The following is a 23339-nucleotide window of genomic DNA, read 5'->3' as shown; positions in this document are numbered from 1 at the left end:
GATCAAGCCCTCAGAGAACTCAGCTTCAAGCAGAAGCACAATAGCTCTCTACGGATGTGCGGGCTAGGGGCACATAAAGGTTGGTGCTCAGCCAAGTGGATAGCAGAGAATTACAGTGTCCAGCACCCACCACCAGCCTACTCCGGGTGAGCCATGCTTTGTGCTCTGGGCTGGGGCAGCACAGCATCTGCCAGGGATGTCTCCCAGACAGGGAGACTTTGTCGGATTTCCTTCCTTTAGAGGAGATAAGGAAAGAACCTAATATTCCCTTGCGTGGGATGAACTCTTCCTTGTCTTTCTCCACTTCATGGCACTGTAGGCGGATGAATGCGGGAGCCTCTTCCCTCAGGTGCTGGCACTGGAGGAGGGATGGGGAGAGCCCAGGCAGCCCCTATGGGGAATCACTGCGCCTTTTCTCGCTGCCCTGTGCCCCTTCCAGCCCTCCACGCTGCAGCCCCGCTCTCCGGCTCCCCCGCAGCCCTCTCCCCTCCGGGGGGCCCTCTCCCCGTGTGCCCCGCACCGCGGCCGCCGTCCTCCATCAGCCGAGCGGCAGGCCCGGCGGCACCGAGCCGAGCCCTCCCGGGGCCTCTCTCCTTTCGTATCCCGGCCCTGAGGCTCCCGCACCGCCCGCCTATCCCCGGCCCTGGGCAGGACCCCGACCGCATCCCCTCTCCCCACCGCCTCCCTCCGGCTCCGTTCCGCTCCTCCCCCGGCGGCAGACACATACACACACACACACCGGGGCGATGCAGCTTTAAAGGGGCCAGCTGCAGCCGGGGGCCGGCCCATGGGAGGCCGGTGAGCTCCCACCGACCGCAGCCCCGAGCTCCGCCGCGGCCGGCAGACGCCAGCGCCGGGGCTGGGCGAGCGGAGCGGAGCGGCTGCCAACCGCCTCACGCCAAGTTTGATCGATAACCCCCGCCCGGCCCGGGCGGAGCACCCTCGTCGGCTCCGCTACCCACCATCTTTGGGGGAAGTCCTTGCGCTGGGGGGGGGGCTGCTGGAGACGGGGGGAGAAAGCAATCTCGCAGCCAATGAGCCCTCCCCGGCTGGGGTGAAGACAACAGGAGAGGGATTTGGGGAAGGGAAAAAATAAAGGAAGGAAGGAAGGAGGGGGACCACCCTCCCACTACCTCCGCCAACATCGCCACCACCATTGACACTACTCCGATTCTCCAGTTGCGCCCATGCCTGTGCCGCCAATTTCGTTTTAGGGGCTGAACCGCAGGGGCTGAAGAAAATGGGGCAGAGCGTGCCCCGGACCCTCCTGCTGCTGCTAGCGGGGCTGCTGGGGAAGGCTCTGGCAGGGTTCCCCAACACCATCAGTATCGGTAAGCGCCCACCGCGGCACCGCGACCTGCGGCTTCCCCCCCAGCAGCCGAGGGGAAGTTGTATGGAGGGGAGCGGGGGTGCAGCTCCGGGGCCAGCCCCGCTCCGGTTCCTGCCCGAGCGAGAAGCAGGAGCGATGCTCGGGCTGCGGCAGCCGCGTTGTCCGCTCCCTTCCGAGCGGCGGAGGATGCGGTCCGTGCTCATGCGGAATCGCTCCCTGAAGCAGCGCATCCCGTGTAGCAAACAACGTGAGGGAATCACGGCGCCAGTCTGCCCTGAACCCGGGGCCGGTGGAGCTGTGAGGCTGAGGGTATCCGGGTGGAACGGGGGACTTTCCCCTGCCTCTCCACCGGAGCAGCGCTCAGCTCTGCCTGTTCTCCACCAGACCGCACGTTTGCCACGCCACCCGTGTCCGTAGCCCATAACTCTACAGAGACACGTTATTTGGGTAGTCTGGGGATGATTTAGGAGCACAGTTCCCCGAGTTGGACTGAATCAGCGTGCGGGCATCGTGTGTCAGTGGTCGGGTGCTAAAGGGGCACCTGCAGCTCCCGGTGACTCCGGATCGCTCCGGGGGCACCTGGATGTGGTGTATGGCTTTAAAAGCTTAACTTTGGACTCGGAGTACGTATTTCATGTACGTGCTCTGTCAGTATTATGTGCTCGGGCTCAGCCTGCTCCTTCTTTCATGAGATGTGCGGTATGCAAATGAGACCTATTGCCACTGTTTCTCCTCAAAACTGGTTCTGAAATACCATTTTGTTTTGTTTTGGTTTGTTTTCAATCCTAGGTGGACTTTTCATGAGGAACACTGTTCAGGAGCACAGTGCATTCCGGTTTGCTGTGCAGTTATACAACACAAACCAAAATACCACAGAAAAGCCCTTCCATTTGAACTATCATGTAGATCACTTGGACTCTTCCAACAGTTTTTCAGTGACAAATGCTTGTAAGTAAATACATGCTTTAAAAATATATATATATTTATTTGTTATCTATCCTTGCATTCATTTTCTCCCTGATAGCCTGGCATTCTTGCTCATACAAAACAATGCAACAAATGTGTGTACTGGCATGATGTTTAGTAGATTTGCAGCTTTATATGGTTGAATAATACCTTAGAGAAAGTTCTCTCACCACTTCTCTTCACCCTTTTAGTTCTGTTTTCCAGAGAAACAACCATCTTATTTATATAGCAGCGCTGTTTAGCTGTGATCAATGGATTGCTGCTGAATTAACATCCCTTTTCTGTTGAGGCTACAACCTATCTGTGTGAAACAGCATGATTTCAAATCAAACAAAACCAGCTGTTTAGAAGTGACCTTGAGGGGACATGGTAGAGGGGCTTACTTGCCTCCTCTACCCTGAAATACTGTGTTGTTTTCTTACAGTGAGAGTCCTGTTAAAGGCTGAGACAATTGTAAACTGACAAATGATGTTAGAGCTGAGGGGAGAGAAAATGGAACCAGAACATTTGGCATTATGAGAAATAGCTCATAGTACATACATATAATTTGAGCCTTTATTAACAGAAGAAGCAAAATAGAACTTTGAGTAGTGTTAATGTGATGTTAAAATGTGAAATCACTTTCTGAAAGACTGGTGCATGTTCTGCATTTAAAAAAGCATTCCTTTAGCAATAGTAATTCTTGAGCATTTGGTGTACTGATGCGTCCAAGCTCACTTTTATACCTGTTTTATGGTAAGCCTTTGAAAATGAATGGAGTCTTCATGTGAGGTAGTTGCATTCCCTTTGCAGTATACAGAAATATGCCTGCACCTCATCTAAAGGAACTCTGAATGCAATGTACTAACTTTGTGCTATGAACAGGAGCCCTGTTTATATACTTGCAGTATAAAATGTTCAAAGAGGAAGCACTGTCCTAAAATAATCAAGTACTGCAGTACAGAAAACTTGCTTTAAAACAGTTTAATGTTTTAAATATCTGATATTTCTTAATTCATTTTTTGTCTCTTTGGGGCAGCATATTTCTCATATCCCTGTCCCACACTGTGTAATTGGAAGGCTGCACAAGTAGACACTTTATTCTACCAGGATTTCAGCTATTTTCTGAGGAAGTTGATGGTTAGAAGATATTCAACAAGGAAGTAACTTGGCAAATTTTGGATTGGTATTCTAACATATCCCCCATGTGACTGGTTCTTGCTAGTGCAGCATTACACTTCTTAAAGGGCTTTGAATTAGGACCTTTAAAACTTTTGCAGGGGGGTTAATTGTATAATATCCAACAAAAATCTTTGGTAAAGTGGTAAAATGATAAATAAAAGTGTGTCTGCACTTTGCATCTTATTTCACTAATCCTATCCAGCCCCAACAGCTCTTACAACAAATATCAGACTATTAATCCTTAATCAGTGTAATCCCTTCAAGAGGCTGTATCTCAAACATAGTTTCCTAAGTATCAATTATATGGATTTAAACTAAATACATTAAACTGCTTGGGCGATTAATTATTAATTGTTTTTAATAGTTCTACCAGCATTGCTTCACAGATCCCCCCAGATAAGTGAACCACATACTCCTTCAGATGAATGTGTTATTTGGTCATCACGCTTCTCACCTGACGCCTAATAACCCTTGTCATTGCTTAGTAAAAGCTGTGGCAATTTGAGTCAGATGAGCTGGTTTTCTGTAGTATAGGCCTGTATGTTCCAAGACACGTTACCAGTGTAGTAAAATTGAGAAAACTTAAATCTCTGGAGAAACCAATGACCAGAGAACATCAACCTACAGTAACCTATTTAAAAATAGAAGATGTGAAAAAAGAAACAGAAGGAAGAAAATGAATAGGTGACCTTCTCTGTAGCTATGTCAACCATCGGGTAATACTGGTGGTAAGAAAAGAATGCAGTGAGTCCAAGTCACCAGTCATCTAGGTCTCAGTAGCTCAATATAAATAATATGAAAAGAAAAATAGAACAGTTGCTCTTTTTGGATCTGGAAGCAATTATCTTTGAAAGTCAGAATGCTTCTACATATCTCAATGCATTATAGTGAACTAATAGCTCCTCACACTACCTGGCTAACATGTAGAACATTGTGGCCTAAGTACCCTAATCACATCCTCACTTCCCATTGGAGTGGCAGATAATTTCAGGGTGCTGCCATAGCCATGAAGGAATTATTCCCACAACATTTTTCCTTCTCTTGGAGATAAGCATATATTTTCTCCAGAGCTGTCACACAGCCGTTTGATCAATAGTTGCTATTGGCAGAGATCCATAGGAGAGGAACCTGCAGTGACTCTTGACTGCCTTCACTGGAGAAGGGGAGGCTGTGACTGACTTTGTGGTCGAATAGGTAAAGGAGCTGAAGGAAAATTGGAGATATTGTAGCATGTGTAGCTTGATCCTAGGGCCTGTACTGGTCAGTATAATACTTATATATATAATATATATATAATACTTTTCATTCTTTGCTTTGATTTATGTGATAGTTGACTGTAGTAAGTGTTCATGTGTGCAGGAACTGGGAGGGGGGGCTCTGCTCAGGAAAGTCTTATGTTCTTACCATACAGCTGCATATCCCTATTGGTGCAATATGGTGCATTCCAGAGGCAGGGGGAAAAAAAACCTCTTGTCAAAAGTATCCTCATGAGCCAGAGATTAAATACCCACCTTAGGCAGGTCTGATTTGGCAATATCCCAGCATGGGAACAAACTTGTTTAGAAGCAAAAGAAAATTCCTGCCCTAAACCCCTCCCTCTCATTCCTTTTTCGGTTAAATTATGCATAATTTGATTTATGTACATGTATTCTCTGCTTCACTGCTACACGGAGCCCCTCTCTGTGTATTTCATTTACAAACATGCCCACAGTATTCATCCACTCTATATTTATCTTCCTACCTATTTATTTAGCTGTATGATATCTTAACAGAGAAAACACAAGCACAGATGGAAATTCAGATGTATTTAAATGTGAATTGAAGTTTATCAGTGGGCTCAGGGAGGGAGGGGATTTATTACATCTTTGGGAAGATAAAGCTTTTTGCCATGAGGAAAGAAAAACAGAAAGGAAAAAAGTTATCTTGACCTATGAATGAATAAAATGAAGTAAAATGTGGATATTTCCGTCAAAAAAGCTCTTGTAGGGAGGGAGATGGTTTTTTTTCGGAATAATATGACTATAACAACTCAAATGTATAAATTCATCACTGGAGCATCTCTTATGCTGTTCTTATAACCCCTGATAAAGGATGTTAGTATTAATGTTGAATTATGCTTACAGTTCTGCAGATCAAATTCCCTCGAAATAACCCGCGTATGTCTTTCTGCTCTGCACTTGTAGTGCACTATACTAACACTGCTCCAGCCTCTGCAGTGTCAGCTCATTAGCACACAGATCTCATATTCCCTCTCTGCACTGTCATTGCAAAAAATTGCTGGTGTACACCTTTACAGCCAACAAACGTGCACTTGTGATAGGTGCAGTTCTCAAGAAATATATAGGAAAGTCAACCTAATACGTAGTCCTGCTGGAATTTCTCAAAAGAAAGCATTAGTTTTCATTAAAATCTGTTGATCATGTAATGATAGTGGTGGGATGTGGATGGGTGAAAAGGGGCTGTGATTGCAGAATCTAATTAATCTACAGGCAGATTCCCTCTCTTGCTAACCTATCAGCTGCAAATTCTTGTCCTGGCAATTTCTCTGAGTCATTTCTCATGTATCTTCTGAACCCAGAAGGCTTTTTGTGTTTTACCAAATGATGATATGTAGTGTTTTTTCCACAGGCACTCGTTCTTTAAGAGACAAAAAAAAGAGGAGATAGAATGATACGCTTACTTTAAGTTGCTAAGATCTTGTAAGTGCATGCTTTTTAATCTGACTTCAGACTTTGTTAGGGAATTTTTCTTTAGCATCCTTGCAGACCTTGTGTTTAATCTTTACAATACAACTTAGAAGGTTTGAGTATAAGAAGTGCCTGTTTGTTGTTTGAGAGCATTGCAGAGAATGATACCGCAGGGCTAGTAGCGGGCAATTTTTCTCCTGTTTAACTGTATTACTCCCTTTTCCAAAGCACAGGTGTGCATATATAAGTAAATATATACATATGAATACTTACTCACACATGTGCACACACACACACACACTTTTTCTTTAGGTTCTACTCAGCATTTCTTTTTGCTAGTGGACAGATACTTGCTTTCCTTGCATCTGCATGCTCTTTGACCAGCTGGCAAAGGACACAGATGCTGAAAGTGATCAGCTCCCTTCTGCCAAAAGCATTAGCATGTCTCGCTAGAGTCTTGCCAAGTTTGGGCCATGTACTGGTGGTTTTGTGTGAGTAGAGACCATAGGGTAGATGCCTCACTCTCATGATAAGGAATGCACTGTGGTTTCTTCAAGGATCTTGTGGTAGAACACCTGGAAATGTGCTTTCTACACAACCCATTACAGATCCCTGAAAATGCCTTTTATGCTATGGAAGGTGCTCAAGTATTGTGTGTTACTGCAGAATCAGAAGGCTTCAATTTAGGGGTCAAAGTTTTTGCAGTATTGGGCTAGGTCAAAAATGAAGGATGTGTTTCAACTAAAGTTTCTTTGCACGTAGAGAAGATGATTTGTCATTAAGCTCAATGAGATCTTTCTGTTAGCAGAAGGACCCATACAGCTTTCAAGTATGTTTTATTATTTCTTAACTTTAAAATGAGCTGACTCTCCTTTCTTTGCTGTATGCCTAGCATTTGCATACCACTTAGATGTTAGGGTTCCATTTAACTCACACTGTAGAGGTAAAAAAAGTCTTGGACACTTCTATAAGAAACTTTGCATTCACCAAATGAATGAAGAATTAAGAATGATGAAGAGCACCATTCACTTGTTTAGTTTCAGGAATATATTGTGCAGATGCATAGATGAATTTGTTCATTTTTCCCATAGAGTACTGGGCCTGGGGACCCATGAGACTATTGGCATGGGTTGGAGAGCTACTGATTAACTACCTTTTCCAATAAAATGTGTAGCAGCTGTAGTTTATCTTTGGGAGGAAATGGAGATACCATGATGAGAAACAAGCCCGTTACAGTAGCTTTTAACAACAACAAAACCCCACAGTTTTGTTGAAGGCTGACTTGGGATCTCGTCCAAGAGCCACAGGGAACAGTGGGTTTCTTTCCTCTGGGTTCGTGGTGTTCAGTGTCTGGGAGGTGGGAGGCCTTCCTACTGCGAGTGTAGGACTGTTACGCAAGAAGGTGTGAAATGAGGGAGCTGATGTATCTTTAATAGATTCTTTATTTTCGCCATCCAGTGATTTAACATTTTTCCATTTAAAGTACATATTTTGTCATTACCGATTTTGGAATGCTAATTTTGATTTAGTCAGGCGTCCTTAAAATGCTTTAGAATATGTTATTTTTAAAGCAGTAACAGTTTGGTTTCGTAGTTTAGTTTTAAACCAAGCCAAACCATAGAATGAAAAAAGTCGTGTTCATTTATTGTGATTAAGATGTTTATATTGACTTTGTATTTGGCATTTAAGTTACAGCCTAAGTTGAGTACTTCCTATGCTGCTGTGAAGTACAAATCACTGGAAGGCCATGGCCCCCTTTTTAAGAGAACTCAAAAGGCAGCTAAAATCTCTGTGCTTATTGTTATGAATTCTGCTGTCCAGGGTCTTTTACCTCCACTGGAACAATATGGCAGTCTAAAAATAGAAATATAAAGATGATTGATCTAGATCTAACCAGTGTCTAGGAAACTGTGATGATCGCCTGTTTCCAGTCAGAGGCAGAGACATGCTTCCCTGTGTTGTATCACCTGCTTTGTGTTATTGTTGATCTCCACAGTATCAGATGCCCTAGAAACCTCAAACTTGAAACAAGCTTGAAGTTTTTCATGTGCAGTCACCTGATGGAAGGCTCCAAAGCAAACACTCATGTTTAGCTGTTTCTAGTCATTGTAGTGTGGGTACTAGTAATTATCACATGGCTTCACAGTGTGTGCTCTGGCCTGACTGTATTGAGGAGGTTGCAGATATTTGTGTAGTACTAGAAATGCAGAGTTCAGAGTTCATTTATCAGTCTGTAGCTATATGTGAAACATCCAGAGGTGAATGCCTTTTAGTTGATCTTAACAATGTAGTTATTGTAATAATTATAATGTATTATAATAATGTAGTAATAATGTAATTATTAGGGCTAAAACTATCATATGTACAGAGCAAGAAACAGGTGATTAGTTTAGTGTGTAAAGAGGAAGAGTGAATGGAGGAACCAGTTATGTGAATGAACCCACCTAGCAGTTGTTCGTGCGTATCCTCCTTGTGGTGTCTGAGGCACTGGATCTCTTTTGTCATCTTAATCACTTCCAAAATAGCGAGTCCACCATACAGCCAGTACATGTACACTGCACAGGAGGCACAGGAGCTGTTAATGCATGAGGATCAACCTGCAGGGATGCTGTGCTGCGGCTTACTTGCCCATACACTTGCAGAAAAGGGTGAATAGCTTTCCTAGAATTGGATGATACCTCAGGTGAGGACTTTTGTGCTGGAATGGAGTGGCCTGTCTGATCACCAATATGTGATTACTTTGCTAGACTGGATGTTTCAGATGTGCTGAAAGTTTTCTGTTTGTTTGCTGGTTTTGGTTTGTTTGGTGTTTTTTCAAACACAGTTTACCAAGTATTCCACTTGTAAGTGATGTGGTTGCCTTTGGATGCTTGGTCCTGCCCTTGTGTTGGGATTGTATTTGTTGGAGTTTATTCAAAGGTGATGTTTGAAATGTTGATAAAGAATTAGAATACAAATGCAGGGCTTCATGGTTACTTCACTATCTTGAGTCCTCTCTAATACAAAAACTGTCTTTAATAAGATATGCAGGTATCTGGGAGAAGTATATACGCTCCGATGGTACACAGTCCATGTGCACTTCATTCCATGTATAGTTCATTATCTTCCCAGCTGTTTCTCCTGGACTTAAGTATAAAATAGTCCTTGCTAATTTCACCATCAAGTAGTTTTATTTATATGCAAACAAGCATTTGGGACCAGCCCATGTGGTAAAGAGACTGAACCTGGGCAATTATGGAGTCTTCTGGTGATTCTTAGCATGATTTGGAGTAAGTCAGTTTGTACTTTTGGTAGTGCCATTTTGTATCTCTCTTACAAGAGTAATACAATTTACCCTTATCAGACAGTATTGCAGGGCTGTTCGCAGTGAAAAACTTGGAGAGCTTTGGCTAACAGCATCTTTTTCATTTTACTGATCATTTCTTCCACTTCCCTTCCTAGAACAACAGCAGAAAAAGCCAAAACCAAACCCAAAAGCTAAACCCCCCTCACCAAAACCCAGCTTACTCTTCATGCTTCAGAAAACATAAATTGAAATTAGCACTTGCTAATTAGCTGTCCTTGTCAGAAGATGTACATTCCCACCGATGGACCTGGGAGAACATGTGTCACAGTTGTACAGCAAGCCCATCTATCACTTGACAAAGGAGAAGTTTTCCGCTCTTTACCTGAAATAAGCAAAGCTGTGGGAAAGGAAGCAAGTTCATTGTTCAAACGGTTTTTTATCTCCTATACATCCTGGATCTTTATTGGGAGTATGGTCCTTACTTGTACAGCACAGGGTATGCCCGGCTTGCCCACCTGATCCACACTCGGACTGCTTATTTGAGTGGTAGGAGAAAAAGCTCTTTACTAGATGTGGTAGTGCCTGCTCACTTCTTCCAGTGAGGTCTGCAGAGCTTGCTGTAATCAGTGTCTCACAGCGGCCAGCTTTTCTAGATGTACAGCACTGCATTTCAGGGCTGGTGCTTTCCAGGATTTCCATGTCTGATACCCATTTCAGAGATCTTAGTCTGAAATAGGTGCTGGAGACCACTTAGGGAATATGGATCGGGGTTTGTGAATTACAGAGTTGCTGCATCATGACACACACCTCGATGGGTTTCTGTACCCTGCTGTGTATGCTCAAGTCCTTAAAACTTGTTGTTGGTTGTTGTTAGTGTTTTTCTTCTGAGGGGAAGTGCAGGGGGAGAGAACTGTCCAAGGCCTCTCTACAAGAACACATGGCGAGATAATGGTTTTTACTGACTGCAGGGTTTTTGTCTTCAGAGGCTTTACCACTTGTGTCACCAAGTTTGGATTCTAATGAATTCTGATGGTTGGAAAACTTCAGTTCATGTGCCTTCTTTTTTCCCAGCAGTTAGATGAGAGCTAATTAGAATCCATTGATCTGCAAAGGACTGACCCAGGGTCTAACCCTGAATTGAATCAAAACTGTTAGGGGGATTCTAAATTGTCTAGCAAGTTTAATTTACTCGACCATCTTTCTCCAAAGTTCTTATACATCCAGGGAGCATCTCTAGAGTGCTTTACTGCCATTGTGAAGGATGTCAAAAGGAGTTGGACCTAATGAAATGCTGAACGAGTGAGCAGTCAGCATAATACCTGCTATCCTACTTTGAATTTTGTTTTTAAAACATTGCTTTTTGTGCCTGTTTCCTTATAATTTCTTGATTAATATAAAATCATACTAAAGAGAAGAAAATCACACAGTTGTCCTATGCCAGATAATCCTATTTCTTTCCTATTTTGGCCACATCAGCAGAGTGATCCTCATGACCAGTGGTAGTATTTATATTCCTTGGCCAACTCAGACCAAGTTCCTCCATAGAACCATTGTTCATCCCAGAACATCATCCTGTATGACTTCAAAAACATGTGATTGAAAAGGATGGGAGCTGTGCAACTTGCTGATTTTTTCAATTCAGATGTAGTTCCAAAAGGGTTTTAAAGATTAGATTGGGATCAACCGAAAAGTTGGAAAATTAAAAATAAAAGCTTTTAAAATAGTCTCAGACTTCAGACTGTTGACTCAGATTCAGTTGAAGCCAAGTATTTTGGTTTGGAAATTATGATTTTGGGGTTTTGTACATTTTTCTTCTTGACTGAAACAGTTTGGTGAAGCTTATCCCAGTTAGCAGGATGTTTCTGCAAACAAGAATCTGCCTTTTTCAGTGTAAAAACACCCGTTCTGTCCTATTTTTATAATGACATATAGATGATGGAAAAAAGAAGTGTATGTTTGGAAGAAGCTGTCTAGGGTTTTTCAGGGGATATAGTTCAAGTTGCTTGTGATGGATTTTATGGATAGACAATTTTTGTCAGTTCTAGTATGTATAGCGTGTCTTTCCACACCATCTACAGGCAACTTACTTTATTACTGGAGAGGCAGGGAGATAAGCCAAAAATTGATCAAAATGATACCAGTTAACCCTCCTGAAGTTTTCTACTGCTGCAGTTTGGCGCTCCAGGTGCAGAAATTGCCTTGTTTAAAGCGTGAATCAGTGTAGCTTTACTGCATGCAGAGCATAGTAAATGTAGTGATGGTTTCTACAACCACAACGTCCTGTTTCAGAGGTGTGCATTCGTATGCACCAGATGTACTTTACTGCCACTTGTTTTGTGCTGTGTAACAGAAAAAGAAATTTCATGCAGTGATACTTGTGCATATCTGCAGTGACCACTGGGACCTAAATGTTTTAGTGCTTCTTTATTCTACCGTAAGAGAAAGCAAAAAGCAGTCTCTTTGTATCCCATTAGATAAATAGGGACAGTAAAATACATAATGGAGTCTTGCCGTAATCTGATTTACACCAGGGGAAATTTGGAGTAGCTCTGGAGGGAGGTGAAGGAGTGAACCCAGTAAAGGGTAAAAAAAGAGTGGTCCCTCATGGGGTATTCCTGGCTTTAAGCCTCTGGATAAGGGGGAGATGTGGGTCCAAGACAGCCAATGAATTCTTTGAGGGAGACTTGGAGCATTTTAATCAGTAGCATACCTCTCCTCGAGGGCTACCCAGGTTGTCCAGGCTCTTGACTTCAACAGCTAACTGAATACACCCCTGTGTAGCATTACACATATTTCCTCTTGGAACTTTGGGAAGTTTAACAAGATATTCACGTTCAGCAGTAATAATTGTCCTTTTATAAGTGATGCTGGGTATCTCAGAAGTATCTGTAATAGACTGTAGTGCAGAATCTGCCAAGGAAAGATTTTGTTTCTCAATTGAAACAAAATAGTGTAAATCAAGTAGTCTTCAGTGGAAAGTGCTGACCTTGCTTTTAGCAGGAGTCACCTGTACCTTCCCTACTTTCAGATTCTCGTATCTCTTTTTCCTTTCCCCCATATATGTATTTTTGTAGCTGTGAACCTTTCACTACCTTTCTCTCTCTGCATCAGTTTATGGATTTTGCAGTTCTTGTATGAAGAGAGTCTGTGTGGCATTAAAGACCATAGACTCATCCATGAAATTTAACTCATTGTGTCTCTTATGTGCTTGCATGACTAGTGACTGATTATAAAACACAACACCTTTTTCTGAGTTGCTCTAGAGCTAATTCAAGAACAGATATCTGGCAAAACGGGGTCTTTTGGCTGAAGCATAAAGCTAACATTTTAAGCTATTTTCATCTGCAAAAACACTGCTATTTTTTATGAATAGGGAGCCTATCATGGGTTGTGATGCTGCTAACTCCTGCAACCTGGTCAGGTTCCAGCTTGGATGAGTATCAACATAAATCAGTTAATCTTCTGGAAGCTTTACTCAGATAAATTATCTGCACTTCCTGTCTTAAATTCTTATTGTGGTGTTCTGCAGTGCTAGCCCCTGTTTCACATAAGATGCATTTGAGATTTGAGGCAATCTGCATACGCAGGAGGATACAGTTTGATATTAAAGTACATTTTCCTTGCAGGCTTTTCTGAAAAGATACTATTCTTACTTGGTAATGTCTGGAGATTCCCTGTGTTAATAAGAATTTTGTTAGCTGATTCCAGAATCTGATGCTCTGGAATAATCTGCCTTAATCAGGATCTCCACATGAATTTAAAAATGGCATCTTTCTGGACAAACTTGCAAGCAGGATTAATATGATTCCTCCTTTGTACTATGTGGTCTCTAAAAATGCTTCTGTCAGCCCTGTGTATGTGTTGTGTATGCTGGCTTGAATTCAGTCTGTTGCAACATTCGCTGTAAGGGGATTAAAATCTTGTTGGAAATAACTTAATCAGAATCGATTATTAATTGTGTTTTCAAGAAGCTTGGGTGAAGCTGTGTGTGAAATACGACTCTTTCATTTCCGTTTCTCAGAGATTCAGCTGTGTAATTCAGTTTATGTGGAGTAGTCTTGCAAGAAGCATCGGAAAGCCCCACAGACAGGAGTCCTCCTGCAAAATGGATGTGGGAAGGGCTATAGCAGTTTAAGATTCCCCCCTGCTATCCTGCCTGCCTCATTCCTGGATGAAAGGTGCTATAGAAGTGTAAAACATTAAGATCAAACCTCCTGGATAATCAGGACTATGACTTTGTTCTACATGACAGAGAGGGGCCTGAAGTTGAGCCACTGCTGCTTACCTTCACCGCTGAGCCTGCCAGCAAAAGGGTCAATTAGTGCCAACTGCAGGAGTGCGGCTCCCTTACAAAGGCTTGCGTCCACTTAGAACTGTTCATTTAAGCTCTCATTATAGACTTCAGGTTAATAGCAGGGTTCATTGCTACCTAATCATTTACCTGAAAGTGAGAGGTTTTATTTTGCCAGTTTAGCTCTCCTCCTACACAGTTTGTTTGGGGTGATTTTTCTAAGTCCAACATTAAATCTCTGGAAGAAGTCTCCTGTTGTGCTGTGATGATTACAGTTCAAGTATGTAGAGATTTATTGATGGTATAGAATAAAAAGTAGTTACTTTATTGCTTTGATCATCAATATTTTAAGGACTTGCAGCTTGATAAATTCACCCATTCTTAAAAGCTGGATTTTCACTGTGAATGTCCTACAGACAGTTTAACCATATAATTCATTTTAAACCAGCTGATGACTTTCTGTTTGCAAAGGCAACTTCCACAGCACAGCCTGTCTCATTTCCCAGAGGTGTAAAGGCACTTTTTAAACTTGGCCCAGCGGTTTGGTTACCCGGATGTATGTACACCCTGTTGCTACCTGCTCAATAGTCTATGCAGAGGGCTTGGGCATTTGCCTAGAGCTCATCAGATGGAGTTTCTTTGGAGCATTGCACTGTGCATGAAGGAGCTGAGGTGATGGCTTTGGCTCCTATTCATGGCATCTGTAAGAAAGAAACTGCTGCAGTTGGTGGTGTATTGAGCTCTCTGCAGTGATGTCTTATGGCAGCACAAATCCTGCCTTAAAGCTTATGAGTGCCGACCTCTAGGTCCTTGGAAAAACTGCTCATTCCTCTGTTTTCCCTTGAGCACACACCAGGCCCCTTGTGATTCAGCTAAATATGGTATAATACCTAGTAATTTTCAGGATCAGGAGATGTATTCAGAGCATCAAGGCCAGTGACCCACAGATGTGCAGGCTGGTAGCAGTGGTGCTGCTGTGCCAGCCCAAAGCCCAGCAAGGCTGCCAGGAGGAAAGTCACTCCAACCACAGCAATTAGATCTTCTTTTCACTTCAGGGCTTTGGAAGTTTTCTTTTGGATCTGTACTTCCCAGAGGTGCGTTTTTCCCTTTAGTCAGCCGAATATTTCTTTTCCTTTGTTCTCTGCTCTTGCCTTGCGTTGATAGGTGCAGATAGACAATAATTGACAAAAAAAGGGAAAAAAAGGAAAAAAAGGATTAAAAAAAAGAGCTCTTTCACTTCCCAGAGACAGCGAACAGGCCTGTGAATGGCGCCTTCTGTTCCCCGTCTGCCTGGGTTCACCTCGCAGCCATGAGCCGCAGCGCTAGTCTCATTCCCGTTGCGCTGTTAGGTTTGTTTCCCCCTCAAAAACCCCTTTGAGAGTGGGCACGTTTCACACTGTTGGGTTCAAAATCCCAACGTTGCTCACGTTTCTCAGCAGTGACATTAGTTATTCCCAGGGTGGGTTTACTCAGGTCACTGGAGCTTTGTCTGGATCCAGTTTGACTTTGAAACGGTTACAAATCCTTGGGATCGTGTGAGTTCCCTGCAGAGCTGGAGCTGCTGTAACACTGGAGGGATTCCGGTGCTTTCGGAGGAGCCTCTGTGTAAATACAGTAACTGCGTGAATGAAAAGCCAGCAGTGTAATTCCTCAGCATTAGGTTCTTGAAGCCTGCCATGCTTTTTGCACTGATATGAGACTTTGCAGCTCCCATTGATGAACCCCCTAAAACAAATGGCTGAGATTAGTATTATTTATAGATAACCACAGAGATCATTCATTCCTCTCAAGCTGTTTATTTTTGGGCAGCCCAGTGAAACTGATGAAATTGCCAGTTGTCTGAAATGCTACTGCCAGTTGTTTGAATGAACGGTATTGATTACAGTTACAGGACTATTCATCTCATACTGGCACGCATACAATACATGTATTATAAAAATGTTGTCTCTGTTGACAGCTGGGTTATGAAATGATACACTGAATTATATATCCTTATAGGCAGTGTATACGTAGATGTTTCTCAATCCTAATTCAGCAGTATTAAAAGCTGTTTGAAGGAATACAGAATGGAGTATTGGACTGTGAGGAGTATTATAGTACCTTCGTTAGGAACAACCAGCTAACAAATTTAGGTTGAAATCAGCTGACACAGTGAAACCCCAATGGGTGCTAACTGGTCTAAATGATCTTCTGCTGTGATGATGGAGAAAATCTTATTTCATTAAATGAGTAAAAATTTCTTAGAAGGTGTAGATACAAAAGAGACTGTTTAAATCTACTCTGTTACCACAGTTTTGCTTTAAAAATCAAAGAAAACCTCGAGGCAAGCCCTGTTTGCGGTACATATGGTGGTAGCCTTCTGACTTCATAGCAAATACCTTAATCTTTGACATTTGTATTTAAAAAGATGCCGTGATACAGCAATTGTGTTTGTCTGCACTTACCCTGGAAAGTTTTCCATCCTTCATTCTGTCGTTACTTAATGGTGTGTATCCTAGTTGCCTGGGTTGCTCCACCACATCAGTTTTTGCTGTGGGACTCACTGGAGGGAAGCTCAGCAGATGGCCCTTTGGCTGCAGCTTCTGTCCCTTCAGTGGAGCAATCTGTTGTTCTAACTCAAAATGGGTTAGAACAAGCCCCAAAAGTTGAAATAAAACCCCTCATGTGTTTTAAAGGATGTGACCTTCCATTTGTGCATTGCTGTATGTTTGAAGGATTTGTGTTCTGAAAAACTGTGGTTGTTAAAGAAAGATTAGAGAGATTTTAAGTACGGGGTTGAAAATTTCCATTGTCTTGCTCTGTAGTCACGAGTGATCAAAAATAGACTAAAATGGTCAAAGCATCCTTTTTTTAAGTATTACTAATGCTTACTTGGTTATATTTGAAATAGCACCACTGCCTCCAGTAGGTGCTCTGGGAGCAGACTTTCCTCCTATTTACCTGAACTAATAGGTACATTGAACTTCAGCGGTACACAGTGGTGACAGATGCAACTGTAGAATGTTTGGGTGTGTTTTAACATATATTTGCTATTGTAGCAAATTTATTAAGTAACTGCATTTAAGGTTTCATAAAACATGTAATTCCAGATCACAGCTGGAGTAGATTGATTTACCATGCCTGATGTAAGTAGATTGGAGCAGATTTATATACCATGATTCTTAAAATGATGCCTAACAGTTCTTTTGGGCAGTAGAGTGGGTAGAAGTCTTTACAAATTTGTGTGGTTCAGTTGCCAAAGGTTCACACTCTCTTCAGTTTCTGTTACCTATGATAGCGTTCAAATGGAGTATTTTTTAATCATACTTTTGGTTTTCCATGGCATAAACTCAATTTCCTGAATAGGAAAATATGTTTTTCTCTTGTTCTTTCTTCCTTTTTCTTCATAGTGTGAGATTTTTTTTTACCAATAAGTACTACATTTGTAACCATGAAAAAGCTTCATTTGAGCATCTCTTGTCATTGCTTTCTCAGATCTTAGCAAGTCTCTTTTCCTGTTTCCTTCTGCTCAGCACTTCTGTTTTCTGTTCCTTTGTATCAGCCTCTGCAACGAAGCTGTTATCATAAAACCACATTAACTTCATGGTGGTTTATTTCTGAATTCTTTCTCTAAAAATTGAATTTCCTGTTCAGAGATGGGCTATTTACATGTTTGCATGCTCATCCTCTATAAAAGTGGATGAGTTAGCAGAATAAATATCCTACACATTTATGGGAGAATAGACACCCCACCCCCATGCTGTCAGTGTAGAGGTGGATTCTGTTGGCATTTTGTGTGGTGCAGTGGTTGACAAGATACAGTAGCAAGGATAAAACATTAGCTGTCACACTTGGCAAAATTGAGGGTCTCTTCAGCTGTGAATGGCTGTGCTTAATTGTTCTTGAAGGATCCCCTGCTGAACCGGTGCATCAGAGCAGCACAGGCTGAGCAGTTGTGATGTCTGAACTTGCTCCTGCTGCTTATGAGCCAGGTATACTGTAAATGCAAACAGTAGGCACTCCCCTTATCTCTAATTAAAGCATGGATGCAAATTTGGCCATTCAGCTGCAGTATCAAGTTACTCAGAAGCTAACTTGGGAGGTGAAAAGTGGATATTTTTGCTTGGTACATATTCTCAGTACCTTTGCTTTTCTGGCTTCCTCTGCCAGATGGAGAAGCAGAAAAAGATATGGAAAAGTGTGATGTTTTCTGTTGTTCACCTCAGAGTAAAAAGGAGAATTTCCTGGGAATTCTAAGGAAAAGTGGCTTTCCTAACCTTTGTTTTCTCGTTCTTCTCTGGAGCTGCTTTATGACTGATTCTGTCCTGCTTGTCTTTTAAAGATGTGAGATTGGTTATGGCAATAAGGATTACATGTGGTGATTATCCAGATTCTTAAGAAACCAGCAGCAGAGGTGGAATCAGGGAAGGGCAATATTGTCATTTGAGCTTGTATATAGCTTGTAGCTAAAAGTCTTTACATGTGATCTTCTTCAATATTATGTGCGTTTCTCCATAAAGGCACTAACAGCTTGTCCATTACAAGAGTCAATGTGACTGTGTGTAGCCTCCCCCATGATCTTCCATTACAAGTCGGTCAAATCTCTGCTTCTGGATTTATTTATTAGTTTGTCTTTCTAGAGAATGGCAACATGTGGGCTTGCTTAGCTTAAATAACTGGTTATTTTCCAGATCTAGTTGATCACAAACCCGAGTTCTTCATCTGAACAATCTACTTGAATAGATGATCCTGGAAAGCTTTTTCTAATCTTAGGCAACAATATAACAGAAACCCTTGTCTAGAGGAAAAAAACTTACCTTCTAAATCATGTTTCCTCATATGGTTGATTTTCATTATCTTTAAGAAGTCTTGATTTTGTTTTTATTTCCTTTCAGAGCAAACTTGGGTTTATTCTTTTGCACTACAGTTGCATCATGGATAAAATGCACATCTCCTGTTTGTGCAGACAACATCTGCTTACATCAAGGACAAAAGTGTAAAAAGTGTATGTACAGCAGCAGCATTGTGTAATAAAACTGTAATTAGTTATATTTTTTAATAAGCTACATATCAATGCCATTGCTCAGTTCTAGAGAGGAGTCTCACAAAGGTGAGTTAGATGGGATGAGATGAATTTTTCACTTGCTCCCTGAGTCTCCCAAAACTGATATTCAGAAATAAATCTTTTAGGAGGAGAATTTAATTATCTTACATTTCCCACATCGTTGGCTCTAATTAACTGACTGTCCTTTGGATCCTCTCCCTCATTTGGGAAGTTGAATGAATTCTGTATCTCCAACGGTTTTAGAAAGAGACTTCAGAATGCGGCTTTTCAGAAGACTACAGCTCTGTAGAATGTGATTAGTTTCTCTTATTGGCTTGACCCAGTGCATTGATTGTGCTTAGCTGAAGTCATGGAAATCCCAGATACTTATTTATAATTGTTTGATCTGTCCATTTGGTTAAAGAAAATATTCTTATTATGGCAGTTTGATGGTTTCTTTATATTCCCTAATGGTATATTCTGTGTTACGTTTTTATTCCAAGTCAGTTGTGTGATAGCAGGCTATTTTTTGTTTGAGAATAGTTTGGGGGGCTGGGAGAGAGAAGGAAAGGGCCAAGTAAGTGAAGCCACAGCTTAGAAAAGGATCCAGAGCCAAGACAGTTAAATTACACTTCTTACTAAGATGTGAAATTGCTTCTAGGGCACAACCTTGGTGTGTTTGCTGGTGCTGTTTTGAATGATTTTCAATTACTGTATCGTGAGCAGATTTTATGGAAGGGAAGTGTTCTTTCTGAAGAACAGAAATTAAATCATACTTGCTTCTTTTGGAGCTAATGTGTAGTGTGTATCCATATATTCATGGCTGCTGAATTATCCTGCTTCTGTCAATGTCTCCTGTTCCTGTAGCCCCTCAACAAAACAAGAGGACAGATTCAGAGTATTTTTGTTTCCTCCAGAGTAAAAAGGAGGCTCCTGTCAGTTGGCCACCATATGAATCTATGTATAACCTGAGAATTTTAATGGGATGAAAGATTTTTATCAAACACAGATTAAACCAGAATAAAATCCCAAAGCTTCTGTGCTTAAAGAGATGCTGAATTAATGGATTACATATACAGCGTGTAAAATGGTCTTTCCTGCTGTCCTTACTCATAGCACCAACGTGACTGTCATTGAAATGAACCAGAGGTGAAAAAAACCCAAACATTTCTTCTTTTTTTCTTTTATTTTGGCAAGTAGCAGCAAATTCTGACTTGTTTCACTATCACATACCTGTGTTTGTTGGTCCCATCACTTAATTTTTTAATACAGCAACAAGAAAGAACTGTATATAAAAGTATGCTGTTGAATCCATTAAAAAAATTAAGAGGGCTGAGCTGATTGTGGCACCTGAAACTGCCTTGAGAATCATCTTCTGAAACGGACTTTGTATCCAGCTGAGGATGGAACAAATACATTGAAGAGAATGATAAAAAGAAGCTGGCATAACACAAATTTACTACTTGAACAAAGGAAAAGTACTCTTCCAAATAGTAACTCGAATCCTGATTGCTTTCTTTAATAGGATGGCTTCAATAGATTTTAATTTCAGACTAGCTTCACTAAGCTATGGAAAAATGGAGAACCAAGAAAGGGTCGTTTTATTTGTGTTTAAATTATTTTGATAGTTACAAAATAATCTGGGCATTTTCAATTCATGGACTTTGTAGTTTGGTTTTGTTTGATGTGATTTCTATAAGTCTCAAGAGTTCTTGACACACTGGACTGACCGTTCTTAACTAAATCTAGTGACAGCCAAATTGCATTTGCATTTCAAGCATGTTTTTTGCAGACTTTTGGTTTAGGGGAAAGCTGTAAAGGACAGTAGCTTGCCATCTGTCCATACAGTAACTTCAGGGCTCATGGTTATGCTCCTAAGCAATAAGGGTGTTACAAGTATGTTAATCTAATGAGAAAGATCAGAAATAAATTGGAATATCGTTACATGTTTCACGTTTACTTACTGCAGATTCAACAGTGTGTTTAGCCCCAAAGGCAAAAAGTGGCGTAACAGAAGGACTTAAAAGCATGTCTTTCTTTTATAGGTGATCTCTGTAGAACAGGAGGTAAGAAATAACTGGCTGGGCTTCTTTGCAAAGCTCGAAAGAGCTGATGAATTTATCAGTCCTTTTTATGCAGTTCTACTGGAGGATTTAAATCTTCATGCCTTCAACGTATTAAATTATTATGAGAAAGTCATTCTATTGTTATCAAATTCATTTTTCTTATGCAAGTTTCTCTGCTATTTTTGTTATAGGAAGGTATTGTCTTACTGATAACATTGCCGGGGGAAGGAGGGCTCGGACTGGCTTGTGTAAATGGAACATATACAGAGAAAATCAGAGTACAAGGAAATCTTCTGTGCCTATAACTGACATTTCTTGGAAAATGAGGTCTCTTATACCTTCTATTATAGTCTGGAGAGACACTTCACTTAGTCCATTAATCTTCCTGAAAAGCTTTACAACCTGAGTTCACCAAATAAATCTATTCCAAGACCTACAAAAGTTTCAAGTACCAAAAAAATAATCTGTTGATGGGCCATTTTGGAAAGTTTGACACTGTCAAGGAGTCTGTTTGAATATCAGAGTAGGAAAATTCAGTAACAATAGCCTAGCATTAGCTCTGTAGGATGTATTAGCTTAAACAAACACAAAGACACGTTATGATAGTCCTTGCTTTTGTCTGCTATTTTGATGCGCAGTGTAGAATTATGTAAGATATATATGTGTGTGTAGTGAGAGAGGGAGAGTTCCTGGCTTGGAGCTTAAATTTGTGATGAGCTGCTTTGCATCAAGTGCTGTGACTGTGTCTCTTGATAACTGTTAACACTGGTTTTAACTAAAGAAAAAATATTTATTTTAAATTTAAACTGAAATTGGCAATATTTGCAAGTTAAAATTCAGAGTAATTGATCTATAAAACCTGAAATATATTGTGAATTAATTTAAAAGAAATTAGTAAAGCAGAAACTTAATAACCTTGTACTTGGTAGGACAAGGGTACATTTAAAGCGAAGCGTTACTTACAGTCTCTAACTGGAGTCACATACCAGTTTCTGTTCTGTTGTGCATAGCAAGCTGATTTTTTTAAGCTTACCTAAAAGAGAGCTGAAAAATCAATTGAGTTCATTGAGTTCATGAAACAGTTCCTCCTATGGTTACACCTGTGCCTGCTGTGAATAAAGGCTTCCCTGTGTACCTATGGAGCCTAGTCGTGTTGTCCAGAACTGTCAGTGTTTCTTTCCAGGTTCTCAGCTCTCGGTAAGATCCTTCCTAACCTTAGTCCAGTTTTGTTCAGTGGTTGACCTCTGGCAGTGCTGCAAACAAGGGATAACCAGCAGCTGGGACAGGAATTCAGGATTATGTTGCTCTTCTGGAAAGAGCTCCTCTTGCAGCTTACTGCAGAGCTAGAGCGATGGTACAGCCATGTGAGAACATTCCTTAAGACAGAGAAATTTATGGCCACTTGTCATCTAAACTGCTACAGTTAAGGGGTTCATTGCTGGTAGATTGGCTATGGGGACTACTGTCGTAGGGATGCACAATGCCATTTTAAGGCTGTTTTCCCCAGCTTCCTACTGATCTGGGTACTGCACAGTTGTGAGATTCATCTGCTTGTTCCTAGAGTGAACAATGCCCCCTAAATAGGCTAATTCAGTATGATATGTCAAGGACCGGTTGAGAGCTCTGGATGATTCACTGAAGTGACTTCCTGAAGGAAGGATCTACAGTGCATTGCTATTTAGAAATCCATATCTATTTTCTACTGTAACGATTAGAAGTTTTGTTCCCAAGGCCAGAAAAGACTTGTGTTGTGCTGCTTCTGTTCTTTCAGACTTCCCCCTGCCCTCACTTTCCTCTCCCACCTGAGTTTACACAGTACTTTTGCAGGATGCTTGGAATTCATTGTTGTATACAAGCAAGGTGTTAGCAGCTTTAGTGATTCTTGTGAAAAGCTGGAGAGAAATATGTAGATGCTTGTAATAAATGCTACAATCACAGTGAGATTTGGATTAAGGATGCTAATGCATCTCTGAGGATGGAGTATGTCCATGAACCAAGAGGCTAAGAAATGAGTTGGAAGCCAGGCTTGATAAAGATGGTTAAAGAGTAGGTTGAAAACATAGTTATTTCAGTACCAACAATGCTGCTATTTTAAATAAGTGTATTTACAGGCAGAGAGCCATTATGTAAAAGCAGCAATATTCTCTGGCATGGATGGTGGTTATGACTAAAAACTTCTAACTCATAGGAGTGGAAGTTATGGGACTCTTCTCATTCTCTGTTAACTGTACTAGCAAGTTTGAGAGAGAAAGGGGAGAAAGGGCTGTTCTTTGAAGTCATTGATTTGCAGGTGATTTCCCTCTTGGAGAGAATTTAGTAGATGTTAGTAGAGAAGAGACCAGGGAAGCATGGAAGTACCATAGTGTGAATAAGTCAGCTGGATACCCCTAGTACAGCCAGATATTAATGCATCCTTTCCTTCTAGAGGGAGACTCTTGGTATTGTGACCCTCAGCTGTGATTCGGTGTCTTGAGCACATACTTCAGTCTGTTCATGAAAACACATAAGCATGGGCTAAAATTCATGTGT

General features: G+C 41.4%; 1 protein-coding gene across 2 annotated transcripts in view; it reads left to right on the top strand.

Moving 5' to 3' along the window:
• The first annotated feature begins 1057 nt into the window (after positions 1–1057).
• GRIA3 (glutamate ionotropic receptor AMPA type subunit 3) overlaps positions 1058–23339 on the top strand; it is a 145797-nt gene continuing 123515 nt past the window's right edge. Inside the window, exons 1-2 of one of the 2 annotated variants that reach the window (XM_005148297.3) lie at positions 1058–1331; positions 2120–2278. In XM_005148297.3, the coding sequence (XP_005148354.1) occupies positions 1241–1331; positions 2120–2278 (250 nt within the window). In that variant the 5' untranslated portion in view covers positions 1058–1240. The remainder of the gene's footprint in view (positions 1332–2119; positions 2279–23339) is intronic. The other variant, XM_005148296.3, reaches the window with a different exon arrangement.

The sequence above is a fragment of the Melopsittacus undulatus genome, chromosome 6 (genome assembly GCF_012275295.1).
Source record: "Melopsittacus undulatus isolate bMelUnd1 chromosome 6, bMelUnd1.mat.Z, whole genome shotgun sequence".
Classification (NCBI taxonomy): domain Eukaryota; kingdom Metazoa; phylum Chordata; class Aves; order Psittaciformes; family Psittaculidae; genus Melopsittacus; species Melopsittacus undulatus.
This window is presented reverse-complemented; position numbering and strand designations above follow the sequence as displayed.